Consider the following 17,588-nt stretch of genomic DNA (forward strand, 5'->3'; position numbering starts at 1 on the left):
TAAGGGCTTTCTCAAATTCTTGCATATGTAGTAGTAGTGTGAGCTCTAGGTTGTCCTTCAGAATATAAATCTTAACTTTTAAAAATGTTTTTAGGTTTGTTAAATCTCTTGGTGCTCAAACCTGTAACAGTTGAGGTGGCTGGGATCGTTTCTCATTCTCCTAGATCATACGAGATTGCAATATTCGTTGGGTGGATTCAGATTTAGAACAGTACGTGTCAGGATCAGAGGGTTCGCTTGTAAGATTTAGTTTTAAAAAAACAAAACAACAAACAAACAAAGAAACCCCACCCCAAACCAACCAAAACTCTTGGAGGACTTTGCTGCCAAATGAAATTCTTCCTGAAACTCTTTAGCATCTTAAGTTGCAGTCAGTCCTTGGAATAGGAGTAACTTCACTTGGCAGTGAATGTGTTTTGCTTTAAGATTCCTTTGACATGTTTCTGACTTTGTGCCTCTGGAAATTCTTCTTTTGTCCCACTATATTGGCACAGCCTTTAAGTGTAAGGCAGTGTAAGCCAAATGTAGGGAATGAATACCTCGATTTGATTGTCCTCTTGAGAGAGTTGTCTCTCGTGTGAAAAAGTGTTAGAGGAATGCAGGTGCCTGTAAGACAGTGAAGAATCTGAAACTGCTCCTAGTGCTGAGCCAGTGCTGAGGAACTTCGGCAGAGAGACAGTGTTGCTGGAGGCCTTCAGTAGTGCCCTCACAGGTCATCCTGTGGGAGCTGGTTTGTATTCCTGCAATTTATGTTGTTCTTATATCTGTAAAATAGACTTACTCCTTATCTCTGTGGAGCACTTAGAGCTCTTCTGAAAAGGGCGCCCTGAATTTAGACAGCTGTGAAATCTGGTTGGAGATGATGATTTTCTAAACAGCTAAAAAAAATAAAAGAAGTGTGATGTGCCACTGCCACAGACTGTGATCTTAAACAGTTTCTGTTTTGACCAACTCTAATCTCATAGATAGGACATTTTTCTTCTTATGCCTCCAATGATTCAGGGAACTTGCTGCTTGGTGCAGGCATCTTTAATCACAGAAGTAAATGCAAACAGGAGGCACTTTGACCCACTGCTTGTACTAACCAGTTTGTTATTACTGCAGTTACAGGTTTGTTTTTTTTTTTAAGTGAAAGGCCCAATTGAAGAAATGTATGTTTTCTCTGAGCTGTGCTCAGAAAAATTCGTTAAAAAATGTTTCTTTTACACCACGCTTTCTGCTATGAACAGCATGCCCAAAGCAATCCCTTTAGGGAAGGCTGTATTCTGATGGCTCAACTGCATTGCATGCTGCCCGTCCATACGGATTGCATATAAAATTTTGTGCCTTTCTGTTCACCTTCAGGATAACGAGAAGCTTAATCCTGGCAAGTAGCCCATCTTTCTGGTTTATCCATATGCTTTCTGAAGATGCCCTAACTTGTCTGTGGTAATGATCCACCACTGTAGGGGCGACTCTCTGCTCAAAGCAGCAATATGGGAGTTGCGTGTGGAATGGAAATTACTTGACAAGCACAACAGTATTTCATTGTGAACTGTGAAGTAGGAAGATTAGAAGGAAAAAAATATTCCAGAGTGTGGTCATGTCATGTTTTAAATTTGGCCAAATCAGAGAATTTCTGTAGGCACTTGGTAGACTTCTTTCTGGTAGAATGGAGAGGTGGAATCACGGTTCTTACAGTGCCACCTTGTTCCCATCCTGCTCCTCTTGTTCCAGACCCAAGACCCCTCCATTCTTCTTTTTCCTGGATTTACTTGCCTTTTACAGATCAACAAAAATGTCTAGATAGACTAGATATAGATAAATAGTAGCATAAATAACTCTTCATACACACTTTAAAGGGTAAGGTATTTTACGTACAGTAATTGGTTAGGAGAACAAATTGGTGGTTTTCTGTGCTTTTCAGTAGCCATGTTAAAAAACAGTGGATTTTCTTTTCCTTGCATCATTAAGTACTTCCCAAACGAATACCGCACTAGTGGTATGTTGTTTTTTCCCTGCCAGTGCTCTTGTACGGCACAAGGCCAAAAGACTGTGGCATTTGCACCAGAAAAAGCATATTCCAGTTTCCAAAGCAAGAGCAAGACCACTACTGAAGTGCTTCGTCCCTCTTTCAAATTTTTTGTTGTTGTTGTTATTTTTAAGTCTTATGGAATGCTTTGGTATGAGAAGTGTGTGCTGCTCGCTTCTTTTTTAAAATGAAAGTAACTCCGTACCCTCTCAGCATAGGTGTAACTTAAGAAAACATGCAAGTTATTTTGGTTTATGTTTTCAGGCTTCTTGCCCTTGGCCTTGTCTTTTGCCAGCAGCTCCTGGCTTGCATAAAGCCTGCAGAATGTAGTCATTGTTCCTTGTGTGCTGTGACCGTGTGGGCCAAATAGTTGGGAATGGCCGAAGCTGTGTGGATATCCAGGATCAGAGAGCTGCATTTGCAGATAACTCATTTGCAGGAGGTAGCTGCTGAGTGGATAGAAATTCTGAATTATTGATGTTACTTTGTAATTAATTTGAAAGGCTAATACTAAAGTTAGCTTAATGGCAGAGGGAGAAGCTCTATTTGAGTTAGCCAGCAGTGTTAGACAGGGGAGGTGTTGTGTAGTAGGAAAACACTGTTTCTATTCTGAGACTTGTTCTTTCAAATAAACAAGCTGAGTGCAAACCAGCTGGAATGTTTGTATATCTATAGCTGCATTTAAAGTTCCTTTTAAAGCTGAAGAAAATAGGATATGGAATGGATTCTTCTTCCCAAAGCTTATCATTAATTCATCAGTTCTTTGCAGTCAGGTTGTGATTAAAGGTGCAAACCAGTAAGTAGTTGTGTAGGCAGAAACTGGTATCCAGGCAGAATAGGTGGAGTGATGCTGGTGATGTTGGTTAATTGTTCCCTAATGTGTTTCAGTCAGAGTAAGCGTTTAGTAAAAATTTTAAACTGCTTAAGCTATTCTTTCTTGTTTGTTTGGAAGGCTTCAGTCATGGTAGATCTGTTGTGGGGCAGTGACAGGTAGCTCTGTGCAGTAACCTTTTCCACCACCAGAGCTTGGTCTCAAAAGAAAAATCAAAAGCCTAGATTGCAGAATTAGGACTGGTGTTAGCAAAACCTGTGCTGAGTTCCACTTAGGTTGTGGGACTATTTGCAGACCCCAAACTCCACAACTCTATCTTCAAACAAAATTTATCATGAATGCCAGGAACTTAATTTCTTGGCTCCTGTCTTTTGCTGTCTGCAGGTTTTGAGTGGAGGATGGCTAAAGGATAGAATTAAAGCCATAACCTTAGGAAGTACACAGTTAAGCTTAATTTTTTTCCAGAACATTTGTTTAGAACAGATGTTACTCCTGCAGTTTTCATTTGCACTCCGCGACAGTGTGCAACAGCTTCAGAAACCTCAGCACCTGAACCTGTGCATTCAAGTGTCTTTTCCAGTTTCATACTCTCTGTAGTTTTATGAACGTGTTAGGAGACATGCATACCCCACACCCCAACACACATATGAAGGATACAGATACTTTTTTTTTCCCTTCCTCCTACTTGCCCCCTCCCCCTCCCTTTCCTAGCTGGAATTGGATATTGTTGCTGAGTAGTGAAAAAGGCATCCTATGCTTCTAATTTGTACTGTATTTATAGCTTGATGGAAGGTAGGAATTGTTTTGTCTTGTTTTATACTTAGTCCAGCCTGACAGCTCGAAAGGAATCAGCGGCTGTGTTAGACCACATGCCCCGAGTTCATCTGGTGTTGCCTCTTCCTTTACAGTGCATAGATCGGAAGAAATGTTTAAAGATGGTTCCGTAGTACAAAAGAGGAGGGTGAGGTGTTGGCCCAGCATACTGCAGCGTTAACTGCTCCATCCACCAGCTGTGGAGTGAAAAGACCTTTTGGTGTGCGTGTGGCACAGGTGCATTTAGCACTGCTGTTGAATTCTAGGAGATGAGTTGTTGGTACATTGAACTGAGGCTTTGCTCGCACTTTGTGAAGGATAAATGAAGCTGATGCTTCTTATTTGTTACACAGTTATTTTGGTCGCGCTGTTGGGTTGGCTACTATACAGCATGCTTTATAGACATTTAAATGCTCTTTTGAAAAATGTTTATCTGAGACATACCAGATGCCTTGGGTTTCATCCAAGGCTTCCACAGAAAGCCGTAAGCACAGGGAAGAGAAATTATTTCCGATGTGTTTCTTAACTGATGACAATACTGCTTCCATACTCAAACCGGTGTTCCTGGTAACTCTGCTATAGGTAGCAAAGGTGACTTAATGGATGCTGAGACTCAATTTGCTCATTTCCATATGACTTGTAAAATGACCTACTTTGCGTTGAGCTCTTTTTGTTGTTTCAGCAAAATGTGCTTGGGTGTACAAGTCTGGGCTTTCATTAACATGCCGCTCAGCTAGTAGTGGGTTTTGTGGTTTCTGTTTTAAAGCAAGCTCTCATGTCTTTAACTTAAATCTCTTCATTTACTTAAAAATGGTTGTGAAAGAATTTTTTTTCTTGATCTTTTTCAGATTATCAGAGACTGATGACTGTGGCAGAGACCATCACAGCACTAATGTTTCCGTTTCAGTGGCAGCATGTGTATGTTCCTATCCTTCCAGCATCCCTCCTTCATTTTCTAGATGCTCCTGTCCCTTACCTCATGGGCTTGCACTCTAACGGGCTGGATGACAGGTCTAAGCTGGAACTTCCTCAAGAGGTGAGAGGAGCTCGTCTTGACTGTTTAAATATTGTACATGACTATGAGGGAAGGGAGGAATGAGCCAAAACACTACTGCTAACTGTAACAGCTGTTATGAAGTTCTTGCTGGCTCTGGTTTGGGATAATGCTTACTTTATTTTTTGGAGATGCTGGAGAAAGTCTGGTGAAATAGATAGATAAATCCCTGTTTTGAAAATTGCGTGCTTTGATTAAACTAATTTTACAGGTGTTGATGTGGTGGGATTACAGAAATGATATTTTTGTGCTGCAAAACTTATCCCTAGCCCTGTAGTGCTAGGAAACGCAGGCAAACGCAGCATGAACCCCCAGCTGTGGCAAAAGGCTGTGCAGCAGCTTCCATGTGGTGCCAGGGAGCGAACCTCGACTGGCTCCAGCGCTGTACCGTGCTGGTTCTTGGCTGCGCGGCGTTAGGCTGGCTTTCCCTGCGCTGCATTTCTGAGTTGGTTTGCACAGACTCAGCCTGTCAGGTGCCTGCACCAAAACTATTTCAGACTTTTTCTTCTAGAATGCATCCTTCAGTCTGCAGCAAAATGTCAACGTATACTTGAGCAGACTGGTGCTAATTGGGATAGTGCCCGGGAAGCCCTCCCTTGTGGTGAGGCTCTGTTAGCACCAGGTGCTGCATAAAGGAGATGCAGGTGTTCTGTAAGGGTTCTGCAACTCATACATGGGGCAGGGGCTACGTTCAAACTGTTTAGAGGTTGTTTTTATGTTCTTTATCCCACTGTTAAAATATTCTTTTTAGGGTTGCGGCTAGTTGTGAGGATAAGGGGAACAAGGGTGGTTGAGCCCTACCTGAGGTAGCAAAGGGAAGGTCAGCGGGAGCCACTGAGCACGTGTGGGAAGTGTGGCTGGCGTCTGCCTGGCTCGTGAGGCTGTTGCATCCGTCGCCCTGGAATGGTTTATTTGCTGTTGTATATAGCAAACGCTGAGTGTTAGTGTGGTCTGGCTGGCTGCTGTCAGGAAGCCGGACCCCTCTATCAGGTAACCCTGTGGGAAGCGAGTGCTTGCAGAGTCACTAGCTGCAGAACAACACAGCTCTGGCCCCCTGCTAGAGTCTGCTTACTTGTAGGTGTAATTTTGTTGGGGAGGGAGGGAGTGAACTGTGGGAAACGCCCTACTTGCAGGCGCTGGTAGGATTCTCTAATCTCTGCCGTTTTCTCTGGTTGTTGTCTTTCTTCTATTATCATTTACATTACTGAGGAAGCGGAAGTGTGACAGGCAGAGGACTTTGTGGTGGTGGGTTTTATTTTTTTTATCAAGCAGTGCTGCAACATAGCTTGATACAAAAAAAAAAAAATCTTTAAAAAGCTGCGTGAAATTAAAGACAAGATATTTTTGTGAACCTCCAGTCTGGTCACCATACCAACATTGCTCTTTTTCTCAAATCCATATGCTGATAGTTCTCGTTTGTTTTTCCTGGCAAGTTCAAAGGAAAACTTCTCTTCAAACTGTGGGGTTTTTTTTCTATGTCTGTTTTTTTCTATGAAAACTCAAGTATTTAATCTCTTGATTTCTTTCTTCCTTTTTTCTTTCTTTTTACACTGGCATAATTAATAACAGAGTAGTCTGTGTTCTTGCCATGAAAACAGTCTGTTGCTTTGTTTTACTACATCTTTACAAAATTTTGGTTGTACTGACAGGCCTAATTGATATGGTTAGTATACTTTTTAGAGGGAGTAGCTGGTGAGGTAAAATCCATATGTGGATGTGCATGTTAATATGCACCATGGGTTTTTTCACTGTTGTGAAGTGACTGTCCTCCTTTTGTAAATCATTTTGAAATCACTATAATACTTCCAACTAAATAAACATATTTTAATTTCAAATAGGTATTTCAATTGTTTAAAAGGTAAATTATTTTGAAGAGCTTTATCAGCTTACTTTGGAGGTTTAAAGTAAGGCGGTTGATTTATTTTTAGACTTTTAAAATGAAATTAAATTAGTAATAAAAAATCATCTGGCATCTCAGTTTATGTTTTGTTTTAGAGACAGCCTTTTATGAAGCTGGAGGAGTAGATTTTTTTGATAGTATCGTAGAGATCAGAATTGTCTGGGAGGGCAGGGAGAGAGGACACACAGGATTAAGATAGCAGGAGTGGTGTTCCCCTGTGATGGAATTTGCTGCAGGTCTTAACCTTGTCCTTCTGAAGGTTCAGCTTTTCTCTTTCGTAGCTGAAGAGTGTGCTCTTAAAAATTGGTACAGCATGAGTAAGACTTAAACTGACAAATCCCCTTGGTAGTCAACGCTAGCTAAGGTTTCTTGTGAACTGGTGAAGTCCTTAGCACTATAGGCTGGGAATGTATCTATGACATAGAAATGGAGTTGAACGTGTGCTGGAGACTTCAAAGATGACTAAGAAGTTATCCTGTACCAATAGATTTGCTTATCTGAGAGGCGAATTAGACTGGGAAGATCAGGAGCTCACTGTTGTTGAGATTTTCATTGTAGAGAGTTTACTTTAAAACAAAAAAACAAAACAAACCCCTGCCTCCCCAAAACCTGCTGTTGCAACAAGATGTAAATGGGCCATTTTCCACTGTAAAGCAGAGTTAAAGTGCATACTGGTCTCACTAAGTGAAACTATTGGTCAGTATCAGTATTTCTGATACTAATAATTTACTCAGCTCTAATATATTTTGCACTGCAGATTACAGGTGCATCTTGAAGCTACTTCGCTTTATGATTAGGCTTTCAGATACCCTTCACTTAGAGAGCCAGAGAAGCTCTACAGTTAATTCCTGACATAGAAGCTGACAAGGAACATGCATAAAATGTGTTGTTCTAGAGCAGCGGAAGAGGGCATGTGGATTCTATTGGTTGTACTTCAGTAAAGACAGATTTATCATCAGTAACAAAAGAGATATTAATATTTAACATTGTTTTATCTCTAAAGTTTGGAAAGTATGTGATCCTTTATGAAATCATCAGGCTTAGATGAGGAACTTAATTTCCAAGGCCTGCGTCTAGGCTTCTGATTCATAGACGCGGCAAGTATCATAATTTTCCTCACCTACTGCAAATGGTGTATGAAGAGCTGTTCTATGTTCTTATTTATTACAAATTCTGCAAAAAAAGTCTTTTTTGTTGTCTTGAAACTGCATAAACTGCGGTCTGTGTTGCTAATCTATTTACAGGGATTCACGGGACAGTGGCTGTTAAAGAAAGCAATATCTAGTTTGGACAAGGGCCGCAGAAGTGAGCTTTGATGGAAAGCCTAGTTAGTGCTTCTCAGTTGAAGGACACTGTGGAAGAACATAACACTGCTATCTAGCGTAGCATTCGATGCATCAGTGTCACTGTAGGCTTCTTGATTGTGGTTTTATAATGAAGTTTTTAAAATACTAATTTGTTTTGCTCATAATGTTTTAGGTTAATATATGTGGAAATATTATCTGTCCTGACTTGGTCAGGTTTGGTTTAAGTCTTGCACACGTATACTATAAGGCTTGTTTTGGTTTACCTGTAGTGGCAGCCTCCCATATTTTGGTCACGTCTAGTGCTTTTAAGGGAATGCTTTACCATGGGAACGTGGAAGTCCAGCTGTATCCTTGAAGTTGATGCTTTGTCAGACGATGATTAAATCCTCAGCGTTAGTACAAAATTTGAGTTTAGACTATCCCTTGGGTACTTCAGAAAAAAGTGCCTGATGGGGAATTCATTGAAGTTCACCAATGACTTGAAGATCTGATTCTCTGTGGCCCATTAAAATTGTAGCGAAGGCGTACTGTAGGGTTGGGCGAGTTTCTGGTACGTGTCAGTGATACGGTGCACTTGAAGTTAAGCTTGTTCCTACACGTATTGCTGCTTTGCTTAGGGCTCTTTCTGTATGCATGAGCATCCTTGTGGTTTCACTGATAGCTGCATAAGAGGCTTGTAAGGAACCCAGAGAGAAAGGGAGGGACATGGGCGAAGTGATGCTAGAATAAGGTGCTGCAGAGATCAGCGGGGAAGGGAAGAACATGTAGCCGTTTCAGATGTTGCTGGTAGAACTGTGGTTTCTTTATCGGTAAAATTGATCAGAAAAAGTGGTTAAACTAGCTTTCTTGCAGATCATAAACATAGCAAGTACTAACATAAGATTGTTTTTTGATGTGTCTTTGAATTTCCTTTTAAAGACACTTTTGCAGTGCTATAGCCATGCATTTTTAAAAGCAAGTTAATCTGGGCAGTTTCATGATACTGGATTTGCATGTGCATCTTGCCACTGTAATGCAGGAGAATGGTGGAAATAGTAATTATTTTGAGTGGAAATTAGGAAGATTGAGTCTTTCAGCACTGGTTAAATCAAACAAAATTATTATCTTGTTAAAAAAAGCTTGTTTTTAATGGCTATCCCAAGGGTCTTGGGCAATAGCTTTTTCTTTTAGAAAAGCTGGAAGATTTTAAAAGCTAAAATCCAGTTCTCCACTAGTACAAGATGGATACATGCTCTCAGTATTTTTATTTCAACCATTAAAAAGATTAAATGCTAAATGTTAACAAATTCTGCAGGCTTCTATTTTTGTATGTTGTTTTAGAAGATAAGAAAGATCTCTTGAAAAGCCCTTTTTCCTCTTGATGCCAACACATTTAGATCAGACTGACCAAGATAATTATTTTGAAAGATAATCACTGCTTTGTATGCATTCTCAGGCTATCTGCTGGTGTGATAGATCCTTGGTAATACCCCAGATTTATTGACAGAGTTCATGTTTTATGTTTTCCTGTGTTTCAGTGTTAAACAGCCACTTGAGTTAAATTTATGTTTCTGAAAGCTGCAGCAGTAAGTTGTTCTCAGTCACAGATTCTGGGTTGGTACAAAGAACAGCAGTGCTGAGAATAAATGCAAAAGCTCACCATTTGCTTACAGGAATGGCACGGGAGCATCCTTTAGAATTTAAGACCACTGTAAACACACTTTCCACAAGCTAGCTGTGTGTGTATCGATTTGCATGTCAATGTTTTCTGCACGTTAAGTGAAGTGGGTGGTTATTTGTAAGGTTGAAACCTAATGCACAAAGGTGCTACGTGCTGTAGAAATGCTGTAGATGAATGCTTTTTGATTTTTCCAATGCTGTATTCAAGCAGAAGCCTTAACTCAGAGCTGTGTTTCAATCTAACTGTCTAGGAGGGGATGTGAAAACCTGTATGGGACATATACTTTGAGCACCTGGGTTGCACGGAGAATTCAAGTAGTGGTGATTGTGCTATCAGAACTGACTGTTCTAAATAGCTGTAGACATCTATTTGCATACCATGTAATTATATATTAATATTTTAAATAAAGCATATTTTCTTTTTAGGCTGTCAGTACGTTGGGGAGCTTACTCGTTATTAGTGAACGTTAGTTCCTCCTTAGATGTCCTTTTGGCAGAACCTAAATAATTTCCTTCAGTATTTTTGAACAGAGCTGAAAGGAAGGATGTGGGCTTGTTGCAGGCCTGGCTAGATCAGTGTGTGGGTTTGGCCCTTATTGTGCTTGAGGTCAAACTAAAGAATTGCAATTGTCCTCTGGCTTCGCAAGTGGCGGGTGTAGTCCAGACCCCACTGAGCCAGTGGGAGGTTGTGACATTGACCTCGGGGGACCAGGCTTTGGCATCAGGTACGTGAATGTTGACTTGCTTGCATTCACATTCCTGAGGTTTGTAAGACTTTCACCTGGACACGCTGTTATTTGCAATGATAAAAGTTTATGGGAAAAACAAGTTTTTAAATTAGGATGCGACATCCTTGTTCCGTAGTGTAGTGTCTCAGGAGGACATTTTGTTGTGTGTCCTCTTGTGACAATCTGTCATTGAAGTGGTGTGTAACTATCCGAGGCTTTCTTTTGGTCAGAAAACTGGTACCTCAGCAACAAATACAAGCATATTTGACTGTTCTAGAGACCTGAAATACCAAGCAGCTAACTTAAGGATTCTCTTTCAATTATGTCTTTACTGACACATGTTGCTAAGTATCTAGTCTTTATATCATGTTAATTTTGTATGTGTAAAGTGATGATCAGTATATCCGTGGAGGCTTACATACAGAGCGGTGAACTATTCATAGCTCACTCAACTGCGCTGCTTCCAGAAACAAAATAACTAAAACTTTGTGGTCAGAGAACTCATCTGTTTTTCTGCTTTGTGTACTTGCCCAGTTCCTAGCATGCAGAATGCTTTGGATGGCTATGATTGAAGAAAAAAATGTGCCATTTAATTTCTCTTGCTTTTTAAGGGAGAGGCCCCCTCTGTCCTTACTGGTACTCTGTTCTGTTGGATATGTATAGTGTAGCAGCATTGTGAGACTTACTGTTTTGGTGTCTGTTACTGATGGTTTATTTACTTAGGATTTAATTTTTACAGAAAAATGTAGTTTTGGTACCTCTTGAGGGCATGTGAAGGGAGGTGTCTTTGCCATTTCTGTTCCTTGGGGAACATGGCCCTTTCAGAAGTCCTTATGTAGTTTGTGAGTGTGACCTCAGTCTCCCTAAGAGAGTTGAAGTCATCTGCTGAATCTCCTTTGCTGGTGCTGCTCTAGGTAGTCCTCTGTTTTAGGGGTTATTAACCAGGCACTGAATAATTGTAGAGTGTCCCCAGAAATATTCTTTACACTCTTTAGAGTATTGCTGCACACTAACCTTTTTTTTTTTTTTTTCTTCTTTTTTTTAATGCTCTTATATAGGGCAAATTCTGGGAAGTGTCATAGTAAGTTGCATGATAAGCAATCATCATTAGTGGCTGAGAGAGTTTAAACTACGTCTGTTGCTCTTAAAGAGAAACCCTGCAGAAGGGGTATTTTATTGATTGGAAGAATTAGGCAGATGAGCCTAGATACTTTTAAGCAATTTCAGCAAGCATTATGGCTTTTTCTTCGTTGGCAAGGGGTTTATTTTCAGTTGAGGACTAGAATCTCTATATTGGTAAAGTTAACCTTTGGTTAGTTTTTGGCCAAGTGCTTTTTAGGTACAGCCAAGCTTAACGAAGAGCGATGTTTTCTGCAGAATCTGTGCTAAGATAATACAAAACAGAAGGCAAGTTGAATGACATCAATTTAAAGAGAGTTTTGAAAAGAAGTAATACAATTAAATTGTTTGAAGAGTCTGTTAATGAGTCTGTCTTCCTGTTTCACAGACAGCTTGTGACGAATTAAATATTTTTTGTTTTTCCCTCAGCACCAATTGGTAGTCATTGTGCCTAGGTTCAAGGCTTGATTTCTCTCATATCTTGAAGTCCTTACAGCGTTCCTGATAAATATTAGCTGACTTGAATCCTGATCATCACAGAACCGTGTGTACTGTAGGAATGTTGAAGTTCCTAAATTTAGGTACTTGCTTGAAACGTGAGAGTTCTTGTGTCCATACTGTCCCTTTGTGCCAAATGCTTCTTTGAGGGAGAAGTGGATGCGCTCTGCCTGCATCCCCAGCCTGCTGCAGGCACTCGCACCGCCCGCTGTGTTTGAGAAATGCTGGTACTGGGGAAATCTGAACACCACCAACCTGTCTTATTTTAAAAATAAAAACTTCCTCTAAGGTGCACCAGAAGCTGTTTCAGAATAAAGGTCTTCGTTCTATTTATTGACCTTGGGTCCTTTTGTAAGACCTAATTCAATTTGGGATTGAATTTACAGTAAAGGATCTATACAAGAGCTGCTAAACTGTTTTATATGTGTTCCTTTGAGCCTAAGAAATCAATCCCAGTACTAAAATGCTAAAACATCAAAAAATGGAGAACTGGAGTTCTTCTGCTTACCTTTGTAACTATGGGTAACATTGTAGCAGAGCATAAATTGGACTTTTTCATGCAAAGTGCTGTGCAAATATAGTGTAGTATGTCCAGTGGAGTTCTGCTTTAAGAATGACGGTGTTTTTTAAAATTTTAATGTTGAAGTTCAAGAAATCAAACACAGCAGATACTTGTGTTTCAAGGAGAATTGACATCTCAGCTCTGTTCAGTAGAAATGCCAAGAGCGCTAATTCTGTCACAAGTATGAAATGATTGTCTTCACAACAGTTTACTTAAATGAAGGGATCTTGTCAGGTACAGCTTAACCTAGCCTACCCATGATCAATCCCACAGCAAAATCCTATTGGAAGTACTTTGTGCTTACTGATGCTTTGCTGTTTGTGTACATTGCTCTGATTTCTGGGATCATCCGTCATTCATTCAGTGTGAGGTTAATTTCTTCCAATTCAGTTGTGAGAGTGCTTCCTTCTGCACTTATTGAATCGTAAGAAATAACTGGAGATCTCCTAGCTTTCATGACTTGGTATGTATTTTTGCTGCAAAGGTATAGTGAGACTTGAGTTCAGGTGTCTCCTAAAATAATGCAGTGAAGCTAGGTCAAAACTACACCGTAATCTGGGTGAAGGGGTTTGGTATAGGGAAGGCTAAACAGGAAAAGTGACAATCCATATTTATTCTGCAGTGAAGAAAACCTGAAATGCTTCTCCCGAAAAGCAGTGTTTCTTCTTTATACATAACTTACCATGCAGATTCCACATAATGAACAGGGTTCTTGCTGTGATGTATGTAATATCATGAAAATGTTTGATACAGATTTTGCAATGCAGAAGCCAAAAGGGGAACCCCTCCCTCACCAACTACAGGGTGAGAAAAATGCTTGAAAGATGCTTAGCTTCTTTTGACGTTGCTGTGGAAGCCACATAGGTGTTTTTTTCTTTGGGGTGTTTTTTTTTTCCCTTGGTCTTTATTGATGGTAAATGAGATAGCGGTTGATACAGGAAAAGAGAATTGAAACTAGCTCAATTCATTTTTCCATTTGGAAACAAATTTCTAAACTCATTGAAGGAATTGCCTTAGTTCTCAAATTGCTTACAAAAAAAGAGAAGATAACTTTATTGCAGCTTCTGCAATATCAGTGTACCTTGGAATTCACCACATCTCTTAGAGTGGACTGATAATCCAGGCAGTGGGCAGTCACCTGTTTACATATGCATGTGTTTAAAATAGTATTGCAAATATCCTGTAGTTAAAATCTAGCTGTTCATCTATGAAAAAATTCACATACCTGTACCTAGTATGTGCTACAATCTCTTTCGTACCTGGTAAGCAACTTTAAAACGAGTCTTCTTTCCTAAAGAAAGACCTGAAGATGTAGGGCTGTGCTGCTTTCTTCAACGCTGACTAGCCAGTTGGGTTATGGCTGGGGCAAGTCTGTTTTAGAAAATAACCAAATGCAAGTGTATTTGAATCTTTTAATAAGCACAAACCCCAAAGATGAATAAAGATGTGACCTTTGCATTTAGTGATATTGTAACAGTATCCTGTTCTAAATTAAATCCCAGGCTAACCTGTGCTTTGTGGATGTAGACAACCATTTCATTGAGCTGCCAGAAGATTTACCCCAGTTCCCAAATAAACTTGAGTTCATTCAGGAAATTTCAGAGATACTAATGGCTTTTGGAATCCCACCCGAGGGAAACCTTCACTGCAGTGAAAGTGCCTCCAAGATGAAGAGCCTCAGAGCATGTGACCTGGTTTCTGATAAAAGAAATGGGAACATAGCAGGTTCACCTTTGAATTCCTATGAGCTGCTAAAGGAAAATGAGACTATTGCAAGACTCCAAGCACTTGTTAAAAGAACAGGTGTGAGTCTGGAAAAGGTAAGTTTTGAAATTATCTGCGTTCTCTCTGGCCCTGCAGTAGTAGTTGGTCTGAAGTCATGGTCCAAAGACGCCGTTTGTCTGGCTTCACTAGGGAGAACTGTATGTTAACACGTTCACAACCTTGTGAACATCTCTAGAGACAAGGGCAAGCTTGGGTGAGAGAGGGCCCACAGCATTTAGTGAGACCTTTGGCTATCCTCCAGTTTCTTTGCCATGATAACTTGTTTTGAAATACACCTTGCCTTGTATATTCTTGGGTTTAAGACTTATTCTAAATTTACACCAATTTCTTATGTTTTACATAGCTAAAACTGACATCCAGATAATTGTGAAGTTGGAATCCAGTCTTGGTTTCTACAGCTATCTTTTTTCATATTTTTTTTTCATCTTTTTTTTTTTTATCATTGTGTGTAGAATATCTGTAATTTTGCTTGTGTATATAATGTGCTTGCCATAGGGATATTGTGATGCTTTTTTCTGGTTGATGTTGTAAAAATGCATTAGTGTCTGATTCCCAGTGAGTGAATATGCACAGCTCGTGGTGACTCTGGTTGGATTTTTTGGGTGATCAGAATTGGGAAAAAAAAGTTTTGGCCCTTTTTGCATAAAAGGTATCACTTGAAAGACTGCTGTGGGGTTTTTTTGGGCCTTTGGGGAATGGAGATAAGATTTTCTCAGCAAAGGTTTTATTTCTTCCATGTTTAAATTATCATGACTGGTTCTTCATTGCTGGGTCTGATTCCTACCCATGTGACTGTAAGTTGGGCTACAGGTGGGACCTGAACAGAGGCAGAAATTGTGACCTACAGTAGGGTGGGGAGGGAGCTCTGGGGGGGTACAGGAAGAAGCATTTGGTTACTGGACAGGATTAGATGCTCAAATCAGCTGTGTTCCTCTTCTCAGATTTTTCTTTTGCATTGTCGTCTTCTTGTTCAGGAGAAAATTGGTAAGAAGCATTTGGTTTTTTGCTGAGTGGATTGGGAAGTGATGGGAAAAGTATGGTGCTTCTTAATTTCTTGTAAGTTTTTGCACATTCAGGCCCTAATCTACTCTGTACTCTCTTCCATAGTAGTTGAAGTCTCATTTTACTAGCTTTTTTTGTGATGATAGGCATGTATAGGTTATAACTGTCAAAATTTTCTCAAATGAGTAAATAAAAAACCTGCTTAATGCCAAATACCGAGTTAATGGGGAGTGTGTAGATGCCAAGGGCTAATTTCGAGATGCGGTTAGAAGAAATGACTGAATAGCAAAGCTTTCTCTAGCAGAGAGCATGGCTATACGATGCCATGTATGGCTGGCCTTGGACTGCTATAACCAAGGTGCTTAAAGAAGCATGGGACAGCTGCAGCAACTGCATCATTGTGCCGATGATGTAAGCTGTAGATGTTATATCTAATTATGTGTGGTGGTGCCTCTTACAATAATTAATGAAGGCAGGGGTAGCAAATGCACATTCAAACTGGTGCGTGAATGCTTGTGGCTTTGATTATTTTTTTCCTAGATAATTCCTATCAAAACTGACACAAATTGAATATCTGAATCTCGGCTGCTGTTCCCATAAATCTTAGCCCACATATTAACTGAAAATGCATTTTATTTCAAAGATTGCTCTGGGCTGTTTAGGGATGAATTGTGCGTTATGCTGCTAAGGCTACCAGACATAGACAGCTTCCTTGTGCTGTGCATTCTGTCTGCATTTGAAGGCTGGTATGTGTCAAACTGTAACGGCACTAAACCTGGACTTGTATTACACTGGGCAGAAATAAGTATTTACCTAATAATGCAGCAGTACTAAAACCCCCTAAAAAGCCTATGCAGGTGATTAAAAAGTACAAAGAAGTAAGTGTATGGCATATGTGGGTATGTATATGGTTGCCATCTATCCCATCTTGATCTAAAGCATATCCAGTGCAACCAGTACTAAAGTAGGTTATGGTTTATTATTGAAACTGGAGCTTTTGTAGGCAAAGATTTTTTTCTAGGTTTTTTTTTTTTTTTTTTAATGTTGCTGTTCTGTTACAGTGCTTGAAACTGCAAGTTGTTGGGTTTTTTTAATTGGGATGTTAACTTGAGGAGTAGCAGCTGAATGGCAGATTAAGATCTAGTATACCTAGAATACCTAGCAAAGCAACATTACAATTTTTTTGTGTGTTTCCTTCTCAGCTGGAGGTGCGAGAGGAGACCAGTAGCAAAAAGGATCTTAAAATTCAGTGTGATGAAGAAGAATTCAAGATTTACCAGCTGAACATTCAAATCCGTGAAGTTTTTGCCAACCGCTTTACTCAAATGTTTGCAGATTATGAAGTATTTGTCATTCAACCCAGCCAGGACAAGGAATCTTGGTTTACTAACAGGGAACAGATGCAAAATTTTGATAAAGTAAGTTGTAATAAGAAGGTATGTCAATGTAAAAAAGTAAAACAGTACTCAAACCTAAGAATTTGTTTACAGGGCCGTGAAATGGAAAACAGTACTGTCAAAATTGTAATTTTTTTCCTTAAGTTTCAGTGTTCCCCCCAAAAAAGTCACATGTATATTATGAGGAAAAATACATACATGAGCACACTTAATACAAGTAAAGATACTCTTTTAAGGATATTATAGAAGAATACAGCTTACAGTAGAGAAATAGCTTAGAAAACCTCACTTTATTGCTAACCTCTACATTAAGGTTAAATGTTACTAGTGAAAAGGATATTTATCTTTTTCACCAGAAGAATTGCTGAATATGTTAATGAATAAAGCCACGACCTCATGTAACACATACATACACGCCAGTGTCCTCCTAGCTCTTTTCTAGGGAATGCAAGACCTCGTTCTTCAAATTTTGCTACTGTCTTCTTTACTGGAGATCAGATACTTGTCAGCAGGGTAGTTCACATGGGTGAAGATTATGTTGCAGCTCTGCCTGCTAAAACAATACTCTGATTCCCATCAAATTGTATGGAAGGATTCTCATCAACTTCATAAGCTTTGAGCTCAGCCAGCGGAACATAGTATCTGCACTTGTGGTACTGTTGTTGTGGTTTGCTGGGATTGTGCTGAAATTTTTAGAAAATTAAGGAAATGCTAAAATCACAGTTTAATACTTACTGTGCTGTATAGTAGGTGATTGTCATGAATTAGAATTAATGTAGACTATTTCAGAGATAGAATTGGTGTGTGTAATTAAACTAGGCTTTAAGTGGTACCAAAGCTCTCTCGTACATCCTTAATTAGAAAAAATGGGTGCTTTTGGTGGATGTAACTCTCTCTGCAGACTCCCAAACACTCTTATCT

General features: G+C 39.7%; 1 protein-coding gene across 13 annotated transcripts in view; it reads left to right on the top strand.

Annotated features, from left to right (window-relative positions):
- Positions 1-17,588, top strand: part of DENND5A (DENN domain containing 5A) — a 70,920-nt gene that overhangs the window by 23,687 nt on the left and 29,645 nt on the right. For all 13 annotated transcript variants that reach the window (XR_008734119.1, XM_055721958.1, XM_055721959.1 and 10 more), the window contains 3 exons: positions 4,505-4,692; positions 13,986-14,303; positions 16,473-16,688. Coding sequence is in view for 12 of the 13 variants with exons in the window: in XM_055721958.1 (XP_055577933.1) it covers positions 4,505-4,692; positions 13,986-14,303; positions 16,473-16,688 (722 nt within the window). In the remaining variant the exon portion in view is untranslated. The remainder of the gene's footprint in view (positions 1-4,504; positions 4,693-13,985; positions 14,304-16,472; positions 16,689-17,588) is intronic.

The sequence above is a fragment of the Falco cherrug genome, chromosome 10, assembly GCF_023634085.1.
Source record: "Falco cherrug isolate bFalChe1 chromosome 10, bFalChe1.pri, whole genome shotgun sequence".
Lineage (NCBI taxonomy): Eukaryota > Metazoa > Chordata > Aves > Falconiformes > Falconidae > Falco > Falco cherrug.